This window comes from Perissodus microlepis, chromosome 11 (genome assembly GCF_051167445.1).
Source record: "Perissodus microlepis isolate ML-2025 ecotype Zambia chromosome 11, ASM5116744v1, whole genome shotgun sequence".
Classification (NCBI taxonomy): domain Eukaryota; kingdom Metazoa; phylum Chordata; class Actinopteri; order Cichliformes; family Cichlidae; genus Perissodus; species Perissodus microlepis.
In genome coordinates this window covers 7,147,839-7,172,009 of record NC_140471.1, presented here as the reverse complement: position 1 = coordinate 7,172,009, position 24,171 = coordinate 7,147,839, and the positions used below count along the sequence as shown (strand labels likewise).

General features: G+C 40.8%; 1 protein-coding gene across 1 annotated transcript; it reads right to left on the bottom strand.

Annotated features, from left to right (window-relative positions):
* Nucleotides 1–1,643: 1,643 nt before the first annotated feature.
* On the bottom strand, nucleotides 1,644–5,227 carry id4 (inhibitor of DNA binding 4). The gene is made up of 3 exons (XM_084943599.1): nucleotides 4,493–5,227; nucleotides 3,850–3,915; nucleotides 1,644–3,155 (listed from the first exon to the last, which is right to left on the bottom strand). The coding sequence occupies exons 1-2, from the start codon at nucleotides 4,868–4,870 to the stop codon at nucleotides 3,868–3,870; spliced, it is 426 nt and encodes a 141-aa protein (XP_084799725.1). The 5' UTR covers nucleotides 4,871–5,227; the 3' UTR covers nucleotides 1,644–3,155; nucleotides 3,850–3,867.
* Between the last annotated feature and the right edge of the window lie 18,944 nt (nucleotides 5,228–24,171).

Genomic DNA, 24,171 nt, shown 5'->3' with positions numbered 1-24,171 from the left:
ACATGACATGAGATTTGAATGAAGCAGTCGAGCCAATGTCAGCATGAGAATCGCCAGGTGGACTGCTGTGAAAATAAAGCACGGTCAGCTGGTGAGTGTGTCAAGGTGTGGGCTAGGTTTTTTTTTTTGCTACACAATCCTTAAATTCGGTAGAATGTCCTACAAAAAAAATAAATAAAATCCTGGTGAGACAGCTGAAGCTTTTGGTTTGAGCTCTCAGGCCTCTTCCATGAGAACCAGAGAATAATCTTTAATCATATCAGGAAGGTCTAACTGTCAAGCTGGCCACCTGTGCTTTAACACATTTTTTCATTTTCTTTCCTTTTTTTCCTCCCACCCCTCCTTTTATCACTCATACACAGACAGGCACACAGTCACTCACATTTCACATCACAAGGACAGGACCCGTCAAGGGCAGTGATGCCAGGTTCCCTTGGTGTGGACTATAAACACACACAGGTGGCCTGTGTGGCCATGCTGGAGTAGGATGTCTGCAAGGTGTGCTGCAGGGCCCTTAGGGCCACCTCTGTCGCTGGGGTTGTTGGTGTCAAACGGCTGCTTTAACCTGCGTTTGGCAGGTTAACGTGGGGACAACCAAACAAGGGCCGGTGTGTCTGCAAGAAAAACCTAAGGCTCCGCACAAAAGAAGGCGGAAAGGAAAGATACTCCAGTGGAGCCAAAAGCTGTGAGTGAGATACGTGTGGAAAAAGATACCCAGTAATTCAAAATAAGAGCTTTTTTTTTGAGCGGGCTCATGAATCACTAACTACAGTATGTGATTTTACTAATTTTAGAAAAAATGTAACTGTTCAAATATGGAGATGTATCTGGTAAATGCTCCCGTAAACCCAATGAGGCCTTGAGTTTCTTTCAGCCAAGAGTGTGAGTATAATTTTCATCTATACTGAATCCCATAATAATCAGCATCTCACCAGGCATTTCTTTTCTTCATTTGTTTCTCATTAAAGCAATAACACCATTTTTCTTTACTGACTTTCTTTCCAGTAACTTTACGCTCTCTTTCCGATTTTGTTTTAAATCCATCTACACTGTAAGGGAAGATGAGAAATATTATTTGCTGAACATCGTTGGCATCGTGTGTGGAAGTCTGAGCTGTAGATGCTGTAAATTACTGGCCTTCATTCTTCATTCACCTTCTGTTGCACCATGCTTTCTGCTGAAATTCACGTGGTGATCGTACTTCCTGCTCTGCAACATTTCTTCTCCGTTTTTCTTTTACTGAGCCTCTTTAACAGGAACATGTTACATCACGAATTGCCAACTGCATTAATGTGTTTTGATATCTCACTAAAGAGATAGTATTATTTCTGCACGAAGGAGTGACATATATCCGACTTCTCGGCTGTCACTTGTGTTTGAGCAATCCTGCTGTTGTTGCAGCCGTGTGTGTGCGGCTGAATTAATAAAGGCTCAGAAAACAAAAGGCTTAAACCCTAAATCCTGTAAAGCAGGTTTAAGGACTAACAGTATGAGAAGTCTGCAACATACTAACTTTACCCTCCCTTTATTTTCCAGGGAACTAAATGAATAAATTACACTGTACCTCTCTCCTTCTCAGCACTTCAGGTGCCAGTGAAATAAACTGCAATGCGCCCCCTGAGACAACACTCGAGACGACACAATTCTTCCTGGAAACTTTTAATTGTTTTGACAACTCCTCATAAGCCAGTGAAGGTCAAGTCCAACAGTGCAGCTGACAGTAATGTACAAGTGCCCTCTCACACTGGCAGGAGGGTGGTGAGGTAAATTCGGTGTTCAATGTCATGAAAAATAAAGATTCTTGTTTTCTTCTCTCCACTTTTATATTAATAATGACTGGATGACTCTCCAGACTTTTCACATCCGCGTACAGACGTCTCCGTTCCAAAGAACAACAACAGCAACAAAAAAAAAAAAGAGTCTGTTAATGTTCACATTTGGAACCAATTTATAACCAAAGTTTAATGATTTCTTGGCGTCAATCATTAACTTCTCAAGGAGAAGCTCTGATTGCACAAATCTGAGAGACATTGTGTTGCAGTGATTTTTTTTTACATCGTAAACACTGTAAGAAGTGCTGTAGTTATTATGATCAATTTTTAACAAGAGTGCAATGTAACAGAATCTAATTAAGCCCCCCTCTCTTTTTCTTTCTTTCTTTCTTTTTTTTAAAAGATCAAACAGCAGGCCCACCCATCTCTCTGAGTGGGTCAAAGCTGTCAAAGTAAATGAGTACAAAAAAAAAAAAGATTCAAGAGAAAGCTGAGCAGGTCAAATAATCAAAGAACTCGTGTTTGAACTCCACCACATATCTACACAGGCAGGGCTGCTTCAGTGCACATTCAATATCTCTGCAATGAGCCTGACATGCTACATATTAAACTAGTCCAAAGAACACTGCAAAGAGTTAACTGATATCATCATGTGAGGACATTATTGGCAGAGCAAAACCACGTTCATTCACTAAAGTGTAAACACAATATTTACATAATGACAGGAAAAAAAAGTTTTAATAAAAATATCTTATAATTACAATAGTCTGTTTTAAGCATATAAGTTTTCCTTTCACATACTTTTATAGAACATTTGCGTCTCTATATTTACAATCGTATTTGTCTCGAATCGGAATTGTTCTTCTTTACAATATCAAACATTTTAAGAAACCAGGGATGGCAATCCCTGTTCAACACAAATCATCTATTTTAAACAATAGATGTCCAAAAAAAACATGTACAAGAATTTTTCGCAGTTTAGTAAAGCTTTAAACTGGAGTCATTTTTAGTTACTCTTTAAGCACAATTCACAAACAGTTTTCATAGCTGTTGATAGATGGGTTTCCAACAACTACAACAACAACAACAACAACAACAAAAAAAAACTTGTCAGCATGGGGATCCCATATTTTCACTCTTTTTGGGGGAAAAAAAAGTGACAAGAAGTGAGAGCAACTTAAGCAGGAGGAAGGATGGGGAAATGTCTACACACTGAGTCCTTGTTCAATGGAACAAAAAAAAAAACTGATATGAATAGTGATTTTATTTGGGTTTAATTCCTCCCAGCGGTTTTGAAATCCCCTTGTGATTGTGCCTCCAGTTGGGTGTGAGTCCCTGGCGAAGCTTTGCTGGCTTTGGAGCGGCTCTGTGCAGCCTGCACACCTGTGGAGGGGATGAATAGAGGCGAGGGGGGGGTGAGCTGCAAAGCTCCAGACTGACTGGCGCCACCGACAAAACAGAGGCCATGCTTGATCAACAACCCAAAACAAACCAGGTCAAACAACAACCACACAGCACCTTGGGCTGTTCGGCAAGGCTGGCGAGGACCAGCCGGGACTCTCTAGAAGGCTGTGGAGTGTCTCGCTGTAACACACACCACCTACATTCTCTTAGTCCTGTCCAGGTGTGTTTGAATTCAGTGCTGTAAATCTGGTTTAAAAGCCAGGAACAGAGCAGAGTGTATATGACACTGAGCCAGAGAGAGGGGGGAGGAAAGAAAGTGTGTGTTTGTGCATGTGTGTAAGAATGAAAGAGAGGGCAAGCTGAGGTTTTAACCCTCTCTTCTTCTGAGATTGCTACACCAGTGACAGTTATTGCGCAAAGCACAGCTGCATCTGAGACTGGTGCCAATTTCATGTTCCTCAATTATTATTTTCCCTGACATCTACTGGCCTCCCCAGAGCACTCTAGAGATTGTCAATCTACAACACATATAGGCTACAGTATTCTGAGGATGTCTCACTAACCACCAAATACGGTTGCATTTTTTATGTTTATAAAAAATAAATGCATAAAAAATTTATAAGGTTCACAAATATTTAAAATAATATAGCAATAATATTTTACACCCACTTACCAATGCAGTGCTCAAGTCTCAGCGACATAAAATCGAGTCCTCCGGCTTTTTGACTATAGACGTCCTCTACAGAAAGATAAAGAAGAGAAACAACACGTGAAACGATGTCGCTCTTTGGATGACAAAACTAAATAAAGGCAAGGCCCTAAGCCCTGAAAATAATAATAATAAATGGCATACAGCAGAGCGGCAGAAAATTAGCCGGCTATATCTCCCATAATAAATTCTCTTATAGGCTATTGAATAACAAATTGCCCTTATTGTGCGCAGTGGAGTGGGCTGCGGGCTGAGGTACTTCACCAGTCCTGGAATAAGGTGGGCCTCTGACACACACTGCCATTATCATGCAAATCATACGGCCCGCAATCAAGTGCGCAATCTAGCCCACGTCAAATGCGATTTTTACGCATGATTTTTCAAGCCTTTGATAAGTGCTGTATGACATTCTGATTTTTTTTTCTGTCCTTTTTCACTAACACTGGAAGGACAATGACACATAACGAGTATGATGTGCTTTGTCTGAGTGGCGAACGGCAGTCTGGCACCGGGAGGTAAACTGGGGTCCCCCCCCCCTCCTCCTCCTCCCCGGTCAGTCCCGGTGAAAACGGGGCGAACCGAGAGGCTCCTCCTGACTCCAGCTTACCTGGTGCTGATCAATGTTGAGCACCGTCAGTGGTGTCCTGCTGGGGTTCGAGGCTCGAGGAGGGCAGGTCCCGGTCAACTGAGGCTGTTGTTTATGGAGAGAAGGGTGCGTCTCCAGGGCCAGCTGCAGGTCCAGAATGTAGTCTATGACATGCTGGAGGATCTCCACTTTGCTGACTTTCTTATCCTGCGGAATGGTGGGCACCAGGCGCTTCAGCCGGCTGTAGCAGTCGTTCATGTCGTACTGCAGGCAGAACAGGTCCTCTTCTTCCATCCTGCACCGGGCGATGTTGAGGCTCTGCTTCGACAGATAGTGCAGGGAGAGCTGGCTGCCGCTGGAGGAGGAGTCCTGGGGGCGGACTGGAGTAACAGCCTTCATCTTAGATAACCAACGGCTCAGAGAGAAGCAACGACAAATCGAGCAATTACACTACTGGTGGCGAGAGGTATTTTAAGATTATAGCACGTCGCTGTTAACACAGAAAAAAACTAATACGGCCGCAAATTAGAGAGAGAATAAGATAACGAAAAGGCGGAATTGTAGCCTGTCAACACATCCCGTTGAGCTTCGTAGTTCCTCCTACTTCAGCAGGCTCGATGTGAAAGGAATGAATAGATTTCCTACATTTATAGAGGAGAGGGGAGGCGCCAATCCAGCCGGCTGACAGATCAGGGAGAGAAGCTGGTCAATCACCAGCAGTCCGCTGCCCACCGACCCGACAACGGAGCCGAGAAAAAGGCGTGTCTCATTCTCTGTGCGCTGCGGTGGGCTGTCTATCGGTAGGAGGAGTGTGTGTGTGTGTGTGCACGCGTGACTGACTGAGAGAGAGAAAGAGAGTGGCGATCGAAAGCAATGAATTACAGCGACGGTATACTGCCGCCGTCCAAAGGCAAAAGTCTCAATTTGTCTTTTCGACCAGCGGTACAAGGGGTATGTATAAAGGAGCAAATATGGGATCGATCCTGACAGAGGTGATGGTATATATGCACAATTCACCAGGCTGATTAGCGCTGGATTGCATCTTTAGTGTCGTAGTCATTGATGCGTAATTACGCACAGCCTCGCTTGTATTGATCTCTCCGGTGACAGATGATCCCGAGCCAATCTACCTGCACATAAAAAAACCCCAAAAAACAAATAAACGACCCCCCCCCCCCCCAAACAAAAATACAATTCTAAACAAAAGCTTTAAATAAACATTAGCGTCTGTTACAATCAGCAGTAAGTTTTCTGGTCCTAGTGAGATCTTTTATCAAATGAGGTGCTGTTAATACAACATTCTATTCGAATTTTGTTACACATATGTTTTTAATCAGATTTATTTTGAGAAAGAAAGAGAGAGAGAAAGAAATCATTCTAGTTCATCATAATCGTCGACTGAATGAATTGTTATGACTTCATAAAACAAACAAAAAGACTTTTGTCTCAGCTTTTCCTGCAGGGCTGCAGCTCTAGGGGAGGCTGGACAGGCCAATTTGGCGGCGCCTCCTTGCCATTCCCTGCCCCAGCTGTGCGTTATTGTGCCTCCAACATTCCTCCGCTCTCCGGGCCGCGTCGCCGCTCCGCTCCCTCCTTTACAGCCGCCTATTGAGTCGCCCCGCCGGGCAGACAGCCTGGCGCCTCGCATCGGGACCTCATCCACTCACACCCAACTCTTCTTTCTTTCTTTCTTTCTTTCTTTCTTTCTTGCTTTCTTTCTTTCTTGCTTTCTTTCTTTCTCCCTTTCGGGCAAATTGCCAAGACAACATTAACGCTACCTTCCAGCTCCTGGGGACCTGAGGTCTGAGTGTAGCAGGGATGACACCCACCTTCTTTTTAAGGTTAATGTCCCAGACTTTACGGGAACCTCTACATTCTCCCCAGTCATGAATATTGAAAAGCTTAAATGGCTTTAAATGGGCATTTTCCTCTTGTCTCCCACCCTCTGTCTCTCTGTTTTTTTTGTTGCCATGGGAAGTGACTATTCTGCTCAGTAATGTTTGCAACCATGTTTGGCTCAAGGGCTACCATCAAAGGGATCAGTGGTCTGCAGCTTTGATGGTAGTCCTTCCACAAGCAAGATGGTGCATGAAGTCTCCATACATGACAGGCAGGTGATGGACGAGGTCTATCAGCAAAACACTGTCCCATTTGGCCTCAGCAATGATTCAGTGATCCTGCTATTTTGACCATTTATGTCCATAATGAAATAAAAAGTTGGAGATTTTGCTCAGTTTAGATTCCAGGGTTCTGGCATCCTTACTTAAGGCTAATGGGATGCAAAATGTTGCCGCCAAGAAAACTAGCGCCCCCCTGTCGGCAAAATAATTCATCTTAAGTTTTCATGAAATTGTAAACGGGCTAAAAACAGAAGACTTTATGGGACTGATGTGAGGTATTCAAATGCATTTTCTCAGGGAATCCTCATTTGGTTACTATTTAAGGACTTAGCAACCAAACTGCAACATTTTGTTGATTTGTTGGGACCTTTTCTAATTTCATTGTCCTACTTGTGTTAATGCAAAAGCAGCTTCAATAACTGTAAATGAACCACACTTTGATTATACTTGTGTATTCATGACTGACACTACCTTTGAAGGTGAGACGATATCATAGCAAATAACAATCAGAGAAACGTTATTAATCCCAGAAGGAAACTGAGGTGCCATAGCAGCATACATACAACAGACAACAAAGCAATCGTATAAAATCAAGTGTAGGAATAGGGCTAAAAATAGATTAGTATAGAGATATAAATATAAAATTACATTACAGGTGTAATGGGTGCACAGGTGGGCAAATTTACCTTTTGGTGTACAAAAAGTGACAGAGTGCAGTGAGGTGTGTTCAGTCCAATTCAATATGTTAAGGTCTGAGGTAGACGAGTTGAACAGTCTGCTAACAGCTTGAACAAACAACGTCCTGTGTTGTTCCTTTAGACAGTGAGGTGGAAGGACTCTGTTGCTGAAACTGCACTTTGCATTGTCCAGTGTGTTGTGGACTCTTAGGTTGTTTTGGAGCGGGTTTGCAGACGATTAAGAAAGAAGTATGAGAAGAGAAGATGGTACAGATGCACCTTTTTTTTTTTTTACAGTGGCAGGGCACAAAATAGCTCAATAACCATGCTAGCATGTTGCTAGCTTGAATAAATTGAGATACAGCCCTGATCAGAGGACTGCTATTAACAATATCCTGTAAAGAAAAAACACATATCATGATGAAGATGGCCTCTTCCAGGATGACAGTGTCTGCCTCTGTCAGACTGGCAAAGGAGTCATTTAGGGATTTGATGATAATGAAAGTTGTTGTGGACTTCACAGTCACCAGGTGTCCACCCACAGGAGATTTTGCTGTGATATGTAAGTTGGGTTTTGTTGTTGTTGTTGTATTTTTGGATAAATAGTTTTTTTTTCTATCCCTCCAGCAGAGCAGCAGAAACTTTAGGAGTCAAGGTCCAAATATGTCATTATGTTGTTTTTCATGTGATGTGTCACCCATCTGTGCACCACAAGGACATCCTGGCATATTCTGGTGTGCCACCTGGATGACCGCACCTTGATGCAACCTCTTTCCCTTCTTTTGTTCAAGTATTTGAGGTTGATTAAGGTTCAAGGAACAACCTTGTTATGGGCTTTAGAGTTTGCTGTGTCCTCTGCGTGTGGCTAATGTATGCATTCAGGAATGTAAACAAGATGCACTCTGACTCTTTGTGCTCAGTAACCTTGTTATATTCTATTCTTGCCCATCTTTAGCCCTGTACCCAGTTAACGGTGCATGCATTGACCTCAAATTTAACACACGCAATAATTCACAGGGCGGAAACAGGGCTTTGTCTTTGTGTTTGCTTTTGGGTGCTTCTGTTGCATGCACTTCTCTAATTGTTGCCCTTCTGGCTCTGCTTCCCCAAAGGTTCATCGCACTGTTGACTAGGGACTGGAGCTTGGTAACTAGAGACTCATTAGACCATTCTAGATAAGCATCTTAGGTGAACCTCTCTCTGTTGTGGCTACACAGTGTGGAAACACAGATCAGACTACTAACTTTGTCAGTCTGTTCTTCCTAATAAACTGCTTGTATGCAAAGTTAGGAGTGGAGCTAGTAGATTAAGTCTTGCACTAACAGCCTTTCGGCTAAATCCTCTTGTGGCGGGCCACAAGTGCAGCAACCATGTACAAAGTGGAAATTGCACGATGGCCACATCTGTGCAAGAGGTGGGATGTGGTTAAAGTTGCAGTGGGTGGTGACACACACACACACACACACACACACACACACACACACACGAGAAAGATGTGACTCAACACCTCCTATTGCATGTCTGTATTGAAACCATGAGATAATATCTTGAGGCGTCAACACCTTACACCACATTTGCTTTTATGAATGTTAGTCTTTTCTTTAGGTTATTTTCAGAATAAAAGTTCTGAGCATTAGAATCAATGAACAGTTCAAATTTAAAAAGGAAAAAGAAATTATAATAGCTTTACCGTAATGGTTCAGTATAAAACTGGCATTTCATTCCACTGGCTAAAAGGTAAATCAGAACCTATTAGCCAATCAGTGTTAATATATTTGATCCCAGTGTGCATACCTAGACCACACCTTACATTCAGATATAAATGATAAATAATAGTTCGAACCTAATGAAAGCACAGAGCAACTGCACTCTGATTTGCTGTCATGGTTTTCAACAGCAGGCACACACACACACACACACACACACACACACACACACACACACACACACACACACACACACACACTTGGAGTACTACCAGAAGAACAAAGAAAAAAAGTCATATATTTTTTTTTCACCTTGACCTTTATGCATTATTTTGATTACCCAGTGAGGCGTGACAAGAGATATCGTGAACATGAAGGGGAAAAAAATCCTTAAATGTCATTTTACTTTGAAAGTTTAGTCCTGTCCAATAGGAGTTTCTCACAGTAGATATTTTGGCGAGTAATAGGAGGAGTCACGACTTTGAGGATAGCTCTGTTTTATTTGGAGTCAAAGTGAGCCGTTATCATGGCCCTGAAAGTGAAGCAACTAAATTTGGATCCAAACACTATTACGTGTTGTTATTTATACAGTGCCGTGCTTCGAGGTCATAATCAAGAGAGAACAAAAACACCAAATAAATGCGTATTTATATTACTGTTTCTATAGAGATCTATATATTATATATACTGTAAGTAACATATATTCTGTTTCTGTGTTCCCTTTCTTTTACACTATGACATCAAGGCAAATTCCTCATTTGTGTACAAACTTCTATTTCTGATGAACAAAAGTCCATAGTGCAGGAAGAATGGATATAAATTAAACTCCGGGGAAAAGCTGAGAACATATGGGAGCCATAAGGCACTGGAAGGAGACACACTAAATTCACACGACATAGAGAAGGGTAAGAAGGCAAAGGTGAACTCAATCAGGCACTATGGAGGGCAGGAACAAAACAAAGAAGTGGAGGTAATGGGAAGCTACGCAAAGAACTACCTTTCAAATTAAAACAGGAAGTATAAGAAGAAAAAAAAGAGCAGGAAGATCAAATCAGAAAAAAAAACCTGTCAAGAGAGAAGACAAAGACCAGAAGACCTGTTACCTATTCTTGAATCAGAGATCGAGCTGCCATACAGTGCTTTGGATTAGATTAGTGTTTTCATTACTGTGGCTAAATGTCTAGACTAAAAATGCACCACAAAAAGTATTTATATCCCACTATCACTACATCAGTCTGACCTGGCTTTCTGGTTGTAGTCGACACACCCTTTCCACCTCTCTCCATGTACATCATTAGAGGCTGTCCTTCAAAACTTGTCTTTAGGCCTCATCATATCTACAAGTCAAAGTCTCAACATGACACGTCATCTTTTTTAGAATGTTTTGCGCATCTCGCGGCTTGTGAACGGAGCCCCAGCTGGTTATCTGGTTTTGGTTTTGGTGGGTGAAAGTGCGGTCTCTCCATCCTCCTTCAGCAACCAACACAGCTGCTGTGCTAGTAGAACAGACTAAAGCTTGAAAAAAAACACCAAGCAGGCAGATGGATGAGTTTTCTGTTATTCCCTTTTGTCTGGTTTGTTGTGGGTGGTGACACACAGTTTCTTTGTATCACGTCCACTATCTCTCAGGTGCTGCAGGGCTGCGGGTATCTCCCGAACCCAGATCTGTCCGTGCTGGTTGGTTGTGATGGGTGGTGTCGTATTTTTTATTTTTTTTTTGCTCTCTCCAGGTGACACAGTTTGCACAACATGCCTTATTCCCTGATGGCCTCCCAGCTAAACACCCTGTGTCATTTACACAGGTGCATTCATTGTTTACACTACGCAACCCGAGTAACCATCCATGCATGCAGACTAACACTCACACCTTTCTCACACACGACACAGAAATACATCACGAGGGCCGCTGGGAGAGATATAAGTCACATTAAATTTAAAAAACAAAACAAAAAATCCTTCAGATCCACTGATTTGAACTTTTTCACTGTAAAAGAAAAGAGGTGGAAAATCTGCCTCAGAGTAAAAACAGAGTTAAAAACAGGAACTCCACTCAGATCATTCTCTCTGCAGACATCAGGGACCACGTGTCGGTCCACCTGTGGGGTTTGTGTTTAGTGGCCATGATCTATTCTCATATTAACTGTGGTAAAAGCGGGAGCTATGATCTGGGCCACACTCATTTAGGTCAGCAGCAGTTCAGTCAAGTCTAAAAGCATTATTCACTGCTTTCTTGTCGTGGCCGCTGGGAGTTTTTCATAACTCTCACAGCTGCTGTTTTCACTTCCCCGTTTCCCACCGTGGTCACTTCAAACACTCCTGACCTGGCGTTTTGGATGCTTGCTTGCTTTTTGCTCTGTCCTGTTTGTACTCCAAACTGTGGAGAGACCCAGCAACATGTAGGTGCAGACATCAATTTGTGTTAAGAGCATGTTTTTGGTGCTCTCTTTGTATTTGTGCTGGTTTATGTGTGTGTGTGTGTGTGTGTGTGTGTGTGTGTGTGAGTGACAACAGGTGCACCTTTGTTGCATCCTGTTGCACAGCTGCTGCCCTGCTTGCTGTCTCTTCAATGAGTGTCAGAACATACAGCAAGCCATCGGTTCTTTCAGGTTAGGGTTTGTTATACCATTTTTATAGCTTATGCATAAAAACATGTGGGCTTATATTTTGGGTAGGGTGCCAGTTATAGGACAGAAAACGATCAGAGTCTTGCCCACAGCCAGTGAATATTCACAGCTGTTCACATCATGGTTTGCAAACTTTTGTATACTATAGATGCACTAATAACAAAGCTCTGCAGTCACTCATCTGTCTGCAACCCTGCTAGTCTAATGTTTCCCTCACTTTGGCCCAATCGTGTTCTTGCCTGAGTTCTCTGAGCCAATCGGCCTCTAATCCATGTGTTTTAAATCTCAGTGCTCTCCTGCCATTCTGCCTTCCAGACTTTCATTCATGTGACCCACCACCTCCCCATCTTCATCTCTTCCTGACTCATTAAGATCCTCATTCAGGCCTCGACCTGCTTTATCTTATCTCATCTAGACTCCAGCAGGTCAAATAATACTTCCATCCATTGCTCTGTTATGTAGCTTCATGAGTCTAACTGCCAAATAGTTTATCCCTCAAACTCTGTATTTCCCTTATGTATGGCACACATCAAACATAAACATACCAACAAAACATGACACAATAAAAGTATTAAATAGGATTATTATTAGTAGGAAATCAAAGTTCTTTATTTTTTAACTATATGTTGCTATGTCTTGATGCATTCTCAATCATCCAGGAAAGTAAATCTCCAAAAGTTGATTCTGTTCATCTGGACGTAGCGTTTTGTGGGAGAAACGTTTCGTCACTCATCCAAGTGACTTCTTCAGTCTCAGCTGACTGCAGGTTTCCCCAATCTTATAAACAGTACATTGGCATAATGACTGAAACCAGCCCACTGAAGGAACAATGGGCTGGGAGGTCAGTTCCTTAATCATAATTATGCAAATTCTCATGACCATTGATCAACAACCACTGACCAAAACCCACTGATCAAAGACCACTGATCAATGGCCATGAGTACCATTCACAGAGAGTTGGGGAATGGCTGCAATCACAGCATTGTAAAATGGCAAAAGACTTCTCACTGATCAATGGCCATGAGTACATTTTCGCCATCTTACAATGCTGTGATTGAAACGTTTCTCCCACAAAATGCTACGTCCAGATGAACAGAATCAACTTTTGGAGAAGATGTTGCTATGTACATTTGTAGATAAATTATGGAACTGGAAACAACTCATGGCAACTGGCAAAATGTTTTTTTAAAAAAAATTTCATTATATAATTATATTTTAGGTTTACACAAGTAAAAGCGGCAGCGTCAAAGCAATTAGGTCCTGGGTTCAGGTCGGGTTCTTTCTGTGTGCATTGTTCGTGTTCTACTTGTGTATGTGCGGGTTCTGTCCGAGTACCTCTCACAGTCCAAAGACATGCAATTAGTGGGGTTAGGTTAACTGATGATTTGAAATTGCACACAGACAGTGACAGACTGGCAACCTGTCCAGTGTGTACCCCGCCTCTCGCCCTATGGCAGCTGGGATAGGCTCCAGACCCCCTCGCGACCCTGAATTGGATAAGTGGAAGAAAATGGATGGATGCATAAAATGAAATAAAATAAAATAAACAAAAGCAGAAAGAATGAAAGCCAATAAATACAAATAAACATCTAGATATATGCATGGAAATCACATTTTCCATGCAAGTTGCCTGGAAATGATTAGATTTTGAAGTTTTCCTCAGTATTACATGCAGTGCCGTGGTTACAGGGTGTTTGTGGATTTGTGAATATATCTGAGTTTGTCTTCCTGTTGGTGTTTCATTCTCTGGTTTAATAATTTTAGATTCCTGTTTTGATTTTTTTTTTTTTTTATTATTCCAGTAGTTAGATCTGTTTAACAGTGATATTCTTGAGACTTGGATTTCTGTTTTTACTCTGTGGATTTCTTAGTTGGTGTTTTGTGATGTTGTGTTTTCCATTATTATTCTGCCTTATCTCTTTAGCTCTGGCATATCTTATATTGTGTCTCTTTTTATTTGACTTTAGTTTGTAGTGGTAAATTTAGTTTTGTGATGTATTTAATTTTGATTTACGGCTTGTCTGTTATTTCTTGTAGCAGTAATTATAGCAGTTCCTTTCCCTTTCTTTCTGTCTGTCCCTCCTTCTGTCTTGTTTCAGTGTTTCAGCTTTGGCCCTTTTCTGTTTTCTTGTCTTACACAATGTTAGTATTTATGCCTGTATGAATATTAACAGTTTGGTTATTTCCTCTTTTATTTTGAAGGATAGTTTTCTTTTTTTCTAGTTACTTACTTCCTGGATTTTGCCCTTCTTTGTGATTGTCTGCTCCCCTTTGAGTTTCACCTGCTGTTAGCTGTTTCCTGAGGTGCCTGTTCCCTTCACAAGGGCTCTGCGTATACACTGTATGGTCCTGTGTCTCCGTCCTCTTTGTAGCATTTCTGCTGTGCTACTCCACTGGTGAGGTTTATTGAGTCAGGACTTTGGATTTTTTTGTTTTCTATGGAAGTTTGCCAACAGACTAATAAACGCTTGCTTTTAGCTAATTTGTCTGGATAGTGTCCTGCATTTGGATTCTCTCTTCATCGCTATCCTTGGCATCCGCTGACAGTTATCTTTATATTCATTGCTACTTACAATAATAAGAACTGCTAATGGCTGGTACAGCATGCTTTTAGAGGTATCACTTTGAGAAAATGTAAGCAACTATAGAGAGAACGGGACAACAGCATTAACTCTTTATTGTCGACATAATAAGAGTCACTCAAAGAGCTTCTAGGATGTGGGCCTCCTGCTACTTTTTACTTTTCCATCATCTTTTTTTTGTTTTGTTTTGGGGCTTTTTTGTCATACTAACACTGTAACCTTTGGCACTGCACTATACACATTAATATTGACATTTTCTACATGTGATTGAATTACATGATTTTTTTTCACCCTGCAGATGAGGTGTTTTAATGAAAGCTTTTCTTCTTCATAAAGGTCTCTAATCGAATGGTGGTGTGGTGGTTTCCCATTCACCTAACAGTAAGAAGGTCCGGGGTTTAAATCCAGGCCTTTCTGTGTTTGCATGTTCTGTCTGGGTACTCCTGCTTCCTTCCAAAGATATACATGGTTAGATTAGCTGGTGAGTCTAACTGTGAGTCTGACTGTGAGTGTAAATGGTCTGTCTCTGTAACCGACTGGGGAGCTGTCCAGGGTGGCCTTCACTCTGTGGCAGCTGGGATGGGCCCAAGCCCACCTGTGGTCCTGAATTGGATAAGCAGAAGAAAATTGATTCATGGAACTGTTTTTTTGACCATCCCAGTTTAAGTCTCAGACCATTTTGAGCCAAGAGTATCACCATTTCTTTGTCTTTCAAGCGGACATGAATTAAGAAATGGGACAACACCTCAGTTAGTGTTTCTACTGAGAGAGAACAAACAGCCGAGCCTTCCAAAAAAGCCAAGAATGTGTCATCAGCTGCAGTGCTACTGTAAAATAACACTTAAGCATATGTTATGTTAAGTGATAGTGGGGGCCTAGCATTATCTCAGCAGTGAAAAATGAGCTCTAAATGAGCTCCACTGAGCTATTAGGGTAATTGTAAATGATGAGCTGAGTCTTTTGGTGTGTGGTGAAATCTGGTAAAGAATAGAACACAACAATCACAAAGCTTCAAATTCTCAGATTAGAGTGAGGTTGGGTTAATGTTCATGTATTACATTAATTTTTAAAAAACATTTGTTATTATCTGACAGTAGTTTAAGTATCAGAAGAGAAGACAAGCCATTTAAAAACAATGTGAAATATAGTAAAGTATAGTATCTTTATTTTATCAGATTGGCGCTTTGATTGATAGAATTGTCAAATTTATTTTCTCACTGAGCTTTCAATTCAAACGGTGCACACAGAAATAAACCACCAAATGTGAATCTTGCACCAAAATGTCGATGCTGCTGCCTAGAAGTTGTAGAAGTCATGTAGCATCTCTGCTAACAACATTGTGAGTCATCAATAACTGATCTCGACCCACGTCGACTCGATAGAACCCATATTTAAATAAATAAGCTGACTTTGTACACGTTCTGTCTGAACACACAGCTCCGTGGATCTTAATTTTTGCCTTAATCATCTTAATCTTTCACCTTTCATCATATAAAAGCTGTGCCACAGTAATAAGCAACAGTGTATTTTCTTATACAGAATCAATGTAACACTTTGAGTTTAATGTACCTTGCTGCATGCTCCTCTGGCCTCGTTTTATTAAAGGAAAATGTATCAAAAAGAGAGAGCTGAACAGTGTTTAATTCCCAAAAAAAGGAATGAAAGGAATGAAAAATAAGAGAAAAGAGAAAGTGTCCAGAGAAAGGACAGATGAGGACACCGGTGTCAGAGTTAATGAGGGACTCGACCTTTGAACTGCAGGGTCATTAGGAGCTCTGTGATGCAGTGTGGTGACAGATTACAGCCCTTATGTTACTGCTCAGCTACTTAGCACAACAGACTGCTGGACCTGAAAAGGCAGCAGATTGACGGACAGATTGATTGACGTGTAGATTGATCACTTTGGATTGATGTCGATAGATGACTTTGGACGGCTAATAAGTTGTTGTAGTTGGATTCTTAGTATTTCAATTTTTGTTTTGCTGATTTTGCTGATTCACAGAACACAAATCTGTTCCTGGATATTTGATGACACTGAAATTGTCCATAAACTTGGACATAAAGGCATGCTTTTCCTGTTTATCTTTGGCTCTGGAATGTGGAAATTCCAATGTAGACCCTCAGCCCCTTTTCATTTAGAAAAGTTCCCATAGCCAGCCTCATACTCTCCACAAGCCTTTCTTGCCGGAATGAAAACCTTCCCTTTCACTCTGGTCTTCCTGGAACCTCCCATTGCACCCCCCACAACACCCCACCCCCCTCTACACTAAACTTTTCTTTTTTTTTTCTTGGAGGGACTTTAAAGAGGAATGCCATTCAACACATTCAACCACACGCCCCCAAATCTCTGCTGCAAACATGTTCCCACTGATTCTCTCAAAGAATTAATTGCTCCAAATAATCTCACCATCTGGTTGTGGAGGTTCATACTTACGGGGCTGCTTGCATAGCAGTGGCTGGGGCCTATTCAGATGCTCGCAACACTGCTGCGGTGCAGAGAACGAGAGATGGACAGAGAAAGGTGGCGAGGCTTGCCAGGAGGCTGAAAAGAGGAGAGAATGACAAAGACCACCATCTGCTCCTTGTCTTTTTTGTCGGCGACCCCAGACGCCAGCAGAGACCCAGCATCACTATGATCCAACTACAGACCACTGACTGGAATGTTGTTGAGAGAAAAGATGTGGAGGAGGAGCAACGGCGTAAGAAAGAAATGAAGAAAAGAGTCTTGAGAACACGAGGATTCCACATCTCTCATCATCACTTCAGGAGTTTCTTTCCACTTCGGGCAGGTCTTTGCTACACTTGTGCATTTCTTTAAAACATCATCCAAATGTTACGCAAATCAGGTGAAAATTCTCCAAGGCTAAAGGTTACATTTTTGTGTCACCCCCTCCAAAAAATCACATAAAAACCCCAACAGATTTACAAGCATCATGAGAAGCTGTTGAGGCGTAGGATCCACTCATGAAGATGACTACAGACTCAAACCAAACTTTGGTTTATTTACTGAACTTAAAATCCACTTTTGCTACTTACATTGATGATTATTTGGAAATGTGAACTGTTGAAAATGTAGACGAAATCAAACCTTCTCCGTTTGTCTGCAGGATGCCTGTAAAATAATGTCTCCATGAAGACAGAATAATTCATCTAGTCCAGTGAGCAACGCACACAATGTTCATTTGATGATTTCGAAAGCCACACAGGGAGTCACACAAATAGAAACTAATGTGTTAGTTCCAACTGTGATCTGAACTCTCTGCTACATTAACACAAAAACTGCCAATTTGGTGGAATCCGACATGGTGGAAAGTTGCTCAATCTTGCCACAACGATGATGCCAGCAATGCCATCCTCATTAGCTGTATCTTTTAATAAAGAAACAAAAGTCTGAATCTCAAATTTCTGAATAGTTATAATCTGCAGCTCTACTTCACAGTGCATCTTCTGTCCTGTCTTTGCCCCCTCACCCCAACAAGTCAGGGCAGATGTCTGCTCCTACCTGAGCCTGGTTTTTCCAGAGGTTTCTTACTGTTAAAAGGGAGTTTTTCCTTCGCACTGTCACCAAGTGCTTGCTCATAGGTTATATGATTGTTGGGATCTTCTCTTTCTTACAATATAAAGTACCTAGAGCCAACTGTTGTTGTGATTTAACAGTGTATAATTAAAATTGACTTGAATCGAATTGAATGGTTGGATATTCTGATAAAGCCCTAGGTGGAATTACTCATAGACTTGAAAGTGCTAATTGTTCAGATATAACAAACCACCTGTTTTCCCCCCACACTTTACCAGATAAAATTAAATAAACTAAACAGTGTTGAAATTTTCATTGTTATATAGAAAAAGGCCACACTAGAAGTGCTGTGTTAAAATAATATATATATATCCATGATTTTAGGCTATAAGAAAACCATTGTATGCTCCAATCGTTAGAACAATGGAGATGTTGTGCAATTAGCTATTTCCAGTTTAGCATTTATGTAAAAAACAGCATTACTCTGTATATATCTCAAATATAATATTAGATAAATATAATTGGAATTCAACGGTCAATTCTTTAATTTGAATAACAAACAACTGTAAGGAAACATTAATGGTTTATGGTGGTAACAATCATCTTCAGAAAGCCTTGCTGTGCTGTTTTTTGGAGACTTTGAATTCAAATGTGCTTCTGTTGCTTAAATGTTCTATAGGCTATAAATAAAATAGACATGACTGTCAACATAAAAAGGTTCAGACATTTTTCATGGTGCATATTTGAGGCAAAAAACTCAAGAATTTAACACAGTTGATTGGGCCACATACTGAAGTTAGGGGACAGAAAAAAAGTATTGATCCTATTGCACTAGTATCAGTCTCATACCAGTGTTGGTATTGATACTATCGACATTTGGATCGCTCTTTAACTTAAAATTTTTGACTCCTGGTGGACTTTCTGGATCAGGGTGGTCTCCAGAATATCCCTTTGGATCGCTGCCACACCTTTCCCACAGTGCTCTCTTATACTTCTAGCAAGGCATCCCGTTCCTATTCAATTAGGACTTTTGACCAAAAAAAATACAAGCGTGCATGCGTGTGTGTGTGTGTGTGTGTGTTGCAGGGGGTGGAGGTTCAGATCCACTTGGTGTTGGAATGCGCTGTGGTATGTGGTTGAAACGATAGGGGCTGAACCAAGGATTCTTGCCCTATAGTCTGTGTAGTGTGGGCGGCTGCTGTTGCTGCCTTTCTTGTGTGTGTGTGAGAGTGTGTATGTGTGGGTGTTTTCTTTGTGCTTCAGGGTGTTTGTGCCCTCTACACCTCCGCACCCCTGGGAAAGTTTAACAGGTGTGCCTTGCAATACAACAGCAGCAGCAGGAGTGAGGGGATATCGAAGGCAGCCAGGGTGCTGAAACCTCCCTGTGGGTACTGTTTCCCAGCATGCATTCATGCAGCTGACCACCAACATCTCTGCCTCCAGTTCCATTTCTGAGAATAAAAGCCAAAGAATGATAGCTAATTATCCATTAACGCCACAAATGCACCAAGCAGAACACACGCATACAATCCTCAAATATTTCATCTGCAGTGCTGCTCTCTGAACCCGCCTATGTCATCACCGTCGCTGAAGAATTAAACTCACTACAGAGTGTGTAGAGCTGGACGGACAACTCAATTCATTTTAAAGTAGGTTTTCATTGCGTAATATAATTCCCAGTTGTGTATCTTGAAAGTGAGGATTCTCAGTCATCCGAGTCATGGTTATATCCAAGAAAGTTTGGACAGGGCAGCTGGATTTAGATGCTGGAGGACATTTCATCTTTCACGGATGGGGCAAAACATGCAACCAAGAGATCAATTTAGGATATTTTTTTTCGGACACTATAACATTAATTGAAAAACTGACTAAATAATCAAAAGAGCACACAATGAGACAATCTCAACCACCAATTCTGGAAGTCGAGAAAATAAACTAGATTTTACTTTTTACTGAAGCTGTTATTTATTTATTTTAAATTTTCCACATATAATCTGTGCGAGTCTGAGACAGTGAGTTTAAGTTTTACTCAAATACTGTTTTCATATTTCTTTGCTTTATATTATTGTGATTCCTTTTTTAACTGCCTTTGAGAATTTCTGATCATCGTACTAGACAAAAAAAGGAGCTTTTAGCCTTAAACATGAGTATTAGTTACAGTCCTTAATTAGATTTGCTCAGTCTAATTGTTAGAGGAAAGTTTTACTTGCTGTTTAAATACATCCAAGGCTTTTCCTGCCTAAACGTCCACACACATCTTCTACTGTTACCCACTTGCATTTAAATAAAACAAACAAAAAACCCAACCATTTATCACTGAAGGCTTCACACAATCCACTTCTTCCAGGCTGGAAGAAGTGAGTGGTGTGTGGAAGGTGTGAATGCATGAAATATAAAGACAGGTTGACGTATGCTGGGTGTGCATTGCCTTCCAGCACAGTCCTCTGTTTCAGATCCCAGCACAGTGGCAGTTTGCTTTTTCAGTGCATTCACGGACAATCTCGTTGAAAACCTTGAGAGATTTTCAAAAGTGGACTTGTTGTGGAAAATTGTCAGCTTGGTCTTGAGTCCAAACAGCTTTATTTGGAGGGAGAAAGCACCGGAGCCTATCTGAATTAATAGATGTGGTGTAAGAAAGGCTTATTTTCTTATGCCTGGGCTCAAAGTATGCAGCGTTAGTACCCTGAGCTCCGGGCGGTTCCTGAAGTTGTGTTTGCAGTGCAGGGAGAGGAGCCAGCACAGATGGTTAGGTACCAAAGGCAGCAGACTTTTTCTCATGCCTTTAAATGGGAGCACTCTCTTTCTTAGCTAATATTTAGCTCCTTCAAATGCTAATGGAGTGGCTTCGCTCTCCAAGGTTAGCATAACAACTATGGGAAAGCCTTTAGATCTCAGACATTTGTTTACTAGATGAAAGAGCCTGCACATCGTAAGAGCAGAGAGGGAGAGAGCCAGGACTCCCAGCTCTATATCTCCTGAAGCACCCCCAGCCAGTTTTAAGTCACATGCGCTATTTGGGCCTTTTTCTCAACACTTAATTTCCCCCCAACACTTATTTTATTCTCTGATGATTCTGAGAAGAAGCTTTTGTCATGCTTTTAATGTTACGTCTCATTGTGTGTGTGTGTGGGAAGTGGGACTGTATGATAATAAATAAAGGCTGGGAGAGTAGATAACTGGAATGGATTGCTATGATCCTAAAAAGTTTGAACAAATAAGTCGGGAATGGTTTGTATATTTTTCATATCATTTATTTTCATTGAATCACAGATTATTTGGATATGAGCAGGAAACAGCATCCTTGATGTTGTGTCATTCTTGTAACTTGAGCTTCAATTATTTTTCCTTTTTTGTTAAAACCTCTAAAAATATCCAACTACATCTGAATTTTGAGTGTAAAACAGCAGATATTAAGGGCTTGTTTCTGTCTTTTCCACAAGCTGCTATGATTCTGTTTTTAGCTCTATTTGATCCATTGTTTAGTAGAAAAAAATATATTTATGTCACCATAGAAACACCAGTAGGGAGCACAAAATATTCTGAAAGAAAAACTTAAATGTCTTTTCTTAGAAAAGCGGCTTTTGTATTTGATCAGAGCTCTCAAATGTTATTGATGTGCGCTGCTTCTATGACTTAAGAAAACAATCCTCCTTTATGAGTTCCCCCCCCCCTCCTCCTTTGAGGGCGAGCGAGATAACCTGAATTATTAAATATGTATCAAAAGAGAAGGAAAAAATAGAATCGCCCATAAAAAGGTCCACAGTAAGTAGCAGCATTTCCCCCCACTGAACAGTTTCAGAGGCAAACAACTCATATTATACTTCAAAACTGTAATAAAGCACTATCTTTCCTGCATCTCAGTTATACATTATTCACTTCTAGTTGCCAAGAGGAGACTCTAGAGGATGGTTAAGAGCCCTCTACAATATTTATGTGGCATACTGCAGTGCTGCCACACACAAACACACACACACACACACACACACACACACACACACACACACACACACACACACACACACACACACACACACACACACAGAGCCCTATCAAATCCTAGTGTTTGTTGCCAAGAATCCATACCTACATCTCTGTGGATTAACAACATAAAACTCTCAGCACCGAGCGGACACTGTTACGTATACATATATATATATATTCTGTTTGTGGAATAGAAGACTGTATAATGACTTGAGGATTACTCCCTTTTATGTCACACTATCACTATCTCCCCTGCTTTGGCCCACATACTATAGATTGTTTATGTCTGTTTCAGGATCCAGGCCAGCCATGACTACTTTCACTTGGGATTTCTATACCAGGAGCATTCTAAGTGATGATCTATTTGAAAATGTGAGATAGAAAATGCATTCCACAGAGATGCTAAATATATTTCTGAAGAGTCTTGGGAAGAAGGTTTGATTAAAGAGCACAGCCCCGTAGCCTATGTAGTGCATCAAGCTGGTAAAAGTAGCAGAGGAGGGTTTAACTTTGCAGATCATTAATGATCACGATGTATGCTGCTGTACGGTAATGGTGTCGATGTTGCAGGTCGTCAGATGGTAATAATGGCTGCGTTGCTTGCCTGATGAGACAGGATCAACATATTGTAGATGTATATAAAGAAGTCTATATGGTCAAAGCCCATGTATTTAGAGCAGCAATGAAATGAAGTTCATTTGCATTGCTAGATACTCGGTAGTAAAAGGTAAAAAAGCCTAGATTTCTTGCAGAAATAAGAAAAGACACATTTATACTGCTCCCACTAAACGTCTGTGTGTTAGTCCTTCGGTAGTGTAGATGTTGCAATCTGGGTGAACCTACAAACTCTGATCAAGCTGACGATTGAGAGCAAGTTTAATCTTTTCTCTTCTATAAATGAGAGTTTAGGTTTTTGAAACCAGAATGTTCCTGATTTGATCTTAATTTCAAATTAGTACTCTAGTAACGACTCTAAAAATTACGCCCACACGAGGTGAAATCATTTTTTCCCACAATTTACAAGTTAGGGGTGTAATGGTAACAAAATTACTGCAGCTGACAGTGTTAGATTTCATTATGCCAGGATTGCCAAAGAATTATTTTAGCATGTCTAATTATCTCTGAAACATATAAGCTAGCAACTGTAGTTAGCTAAGACATTTACAAATATAATAACTTCATGACTTTCTCTATTGTCCACATAACACTATAAAACAAGTTCCATACCATTGAAATACATTAACTTAACATCCAAAAATCTGTTATAGCCTAAAACTAAAAATGTTGATATTTATCTAATCTGTGACGAATAGTTGCTACACATTCCCATTCTTACTGCTGAGTCAGTTCAATTTATATAGCAATATATTCTGTTATATGGTACCAGTTCACAACAGCAGTCATCATAAGACTTTAAATAAAGGCAAACCAAAGAACCTAAGATATTAGACAGAGAACCAAAGCAATTAAACAATCCTGTGTCAGCAAGTAGTAGTAGTAAAAACTTTAACAACAAGAAACATCCAATAGAACCAAGTTCAGGACATTTAGAGAGAAAATAGGAGCATAGAGAGATGACGAACACAAATAATACAATAAAACACACTGGTTGGTGGGACCAAACAGTTGATGCACGTTGTCAATTTTACTGCTACAACTACTATTAGTAGGGGTGCAACGATACACAAAATTCACGGTTCGGTTCGATACTTTGGTGTCACAGTTCGATATTTTTTCGATACAAAAATGTTCATGCATTTATTATAAATATATATTTTAACTCAAAAGTACAGTTTTTAAATTTAATGTTGCTGAAACAACAAAATAATAATAATAAAAAAAATCTATCTGATTGAGAAATCACTCATCTTTGGAAAAGAGAGTTTATTACAGAGAAATGGCTCTTTCCAAAATAAAAGCTATACTATACCCTTCTTCTGGGGTATATTCTCAGCAGCATATTAAACATATCAGGTCCCCATAAGGAGAATCATGTGCTAACGGCTGTCTAAATGACTCGGGTAAAGTTTGTAGCATGCGTGCTTGTTGTTTTTAGTCTGCTTCCACTTCTCTTTGCATTTGGATGATGTCGGCGTAAATGTGCAGTCATATTCGTTGTGTTCCCACTAGTGCTGTCAGCGTTAATCTCGTTAAAATTACATTAACGCCATAACGCGGCAAATCTCCGTTAACGAGTTACCGCGGATCGCCCCGTGCGTGGGGCTGGACGGCGTCAACACATTAACAAGCAAACTGCGCTAACGCACTAGTTCCCACCAATGTAACTGAGCATTGCATGGCACATCAGACATACTGTTTTACTTTTGTCCATGACGCGCTTAACATCAGGGTCACATGAAAACCAAAATAGTTCCAAACGCCAGATCTGAATGAGGGCGGGGGAGGTTCAATTTCGGCTAGCGATGTTGCAACGAGCTTAGCTTCTGTCTTGCTAGCTTGCGCTGTGCTCAGTGGATCTGCACTCGACAGTGC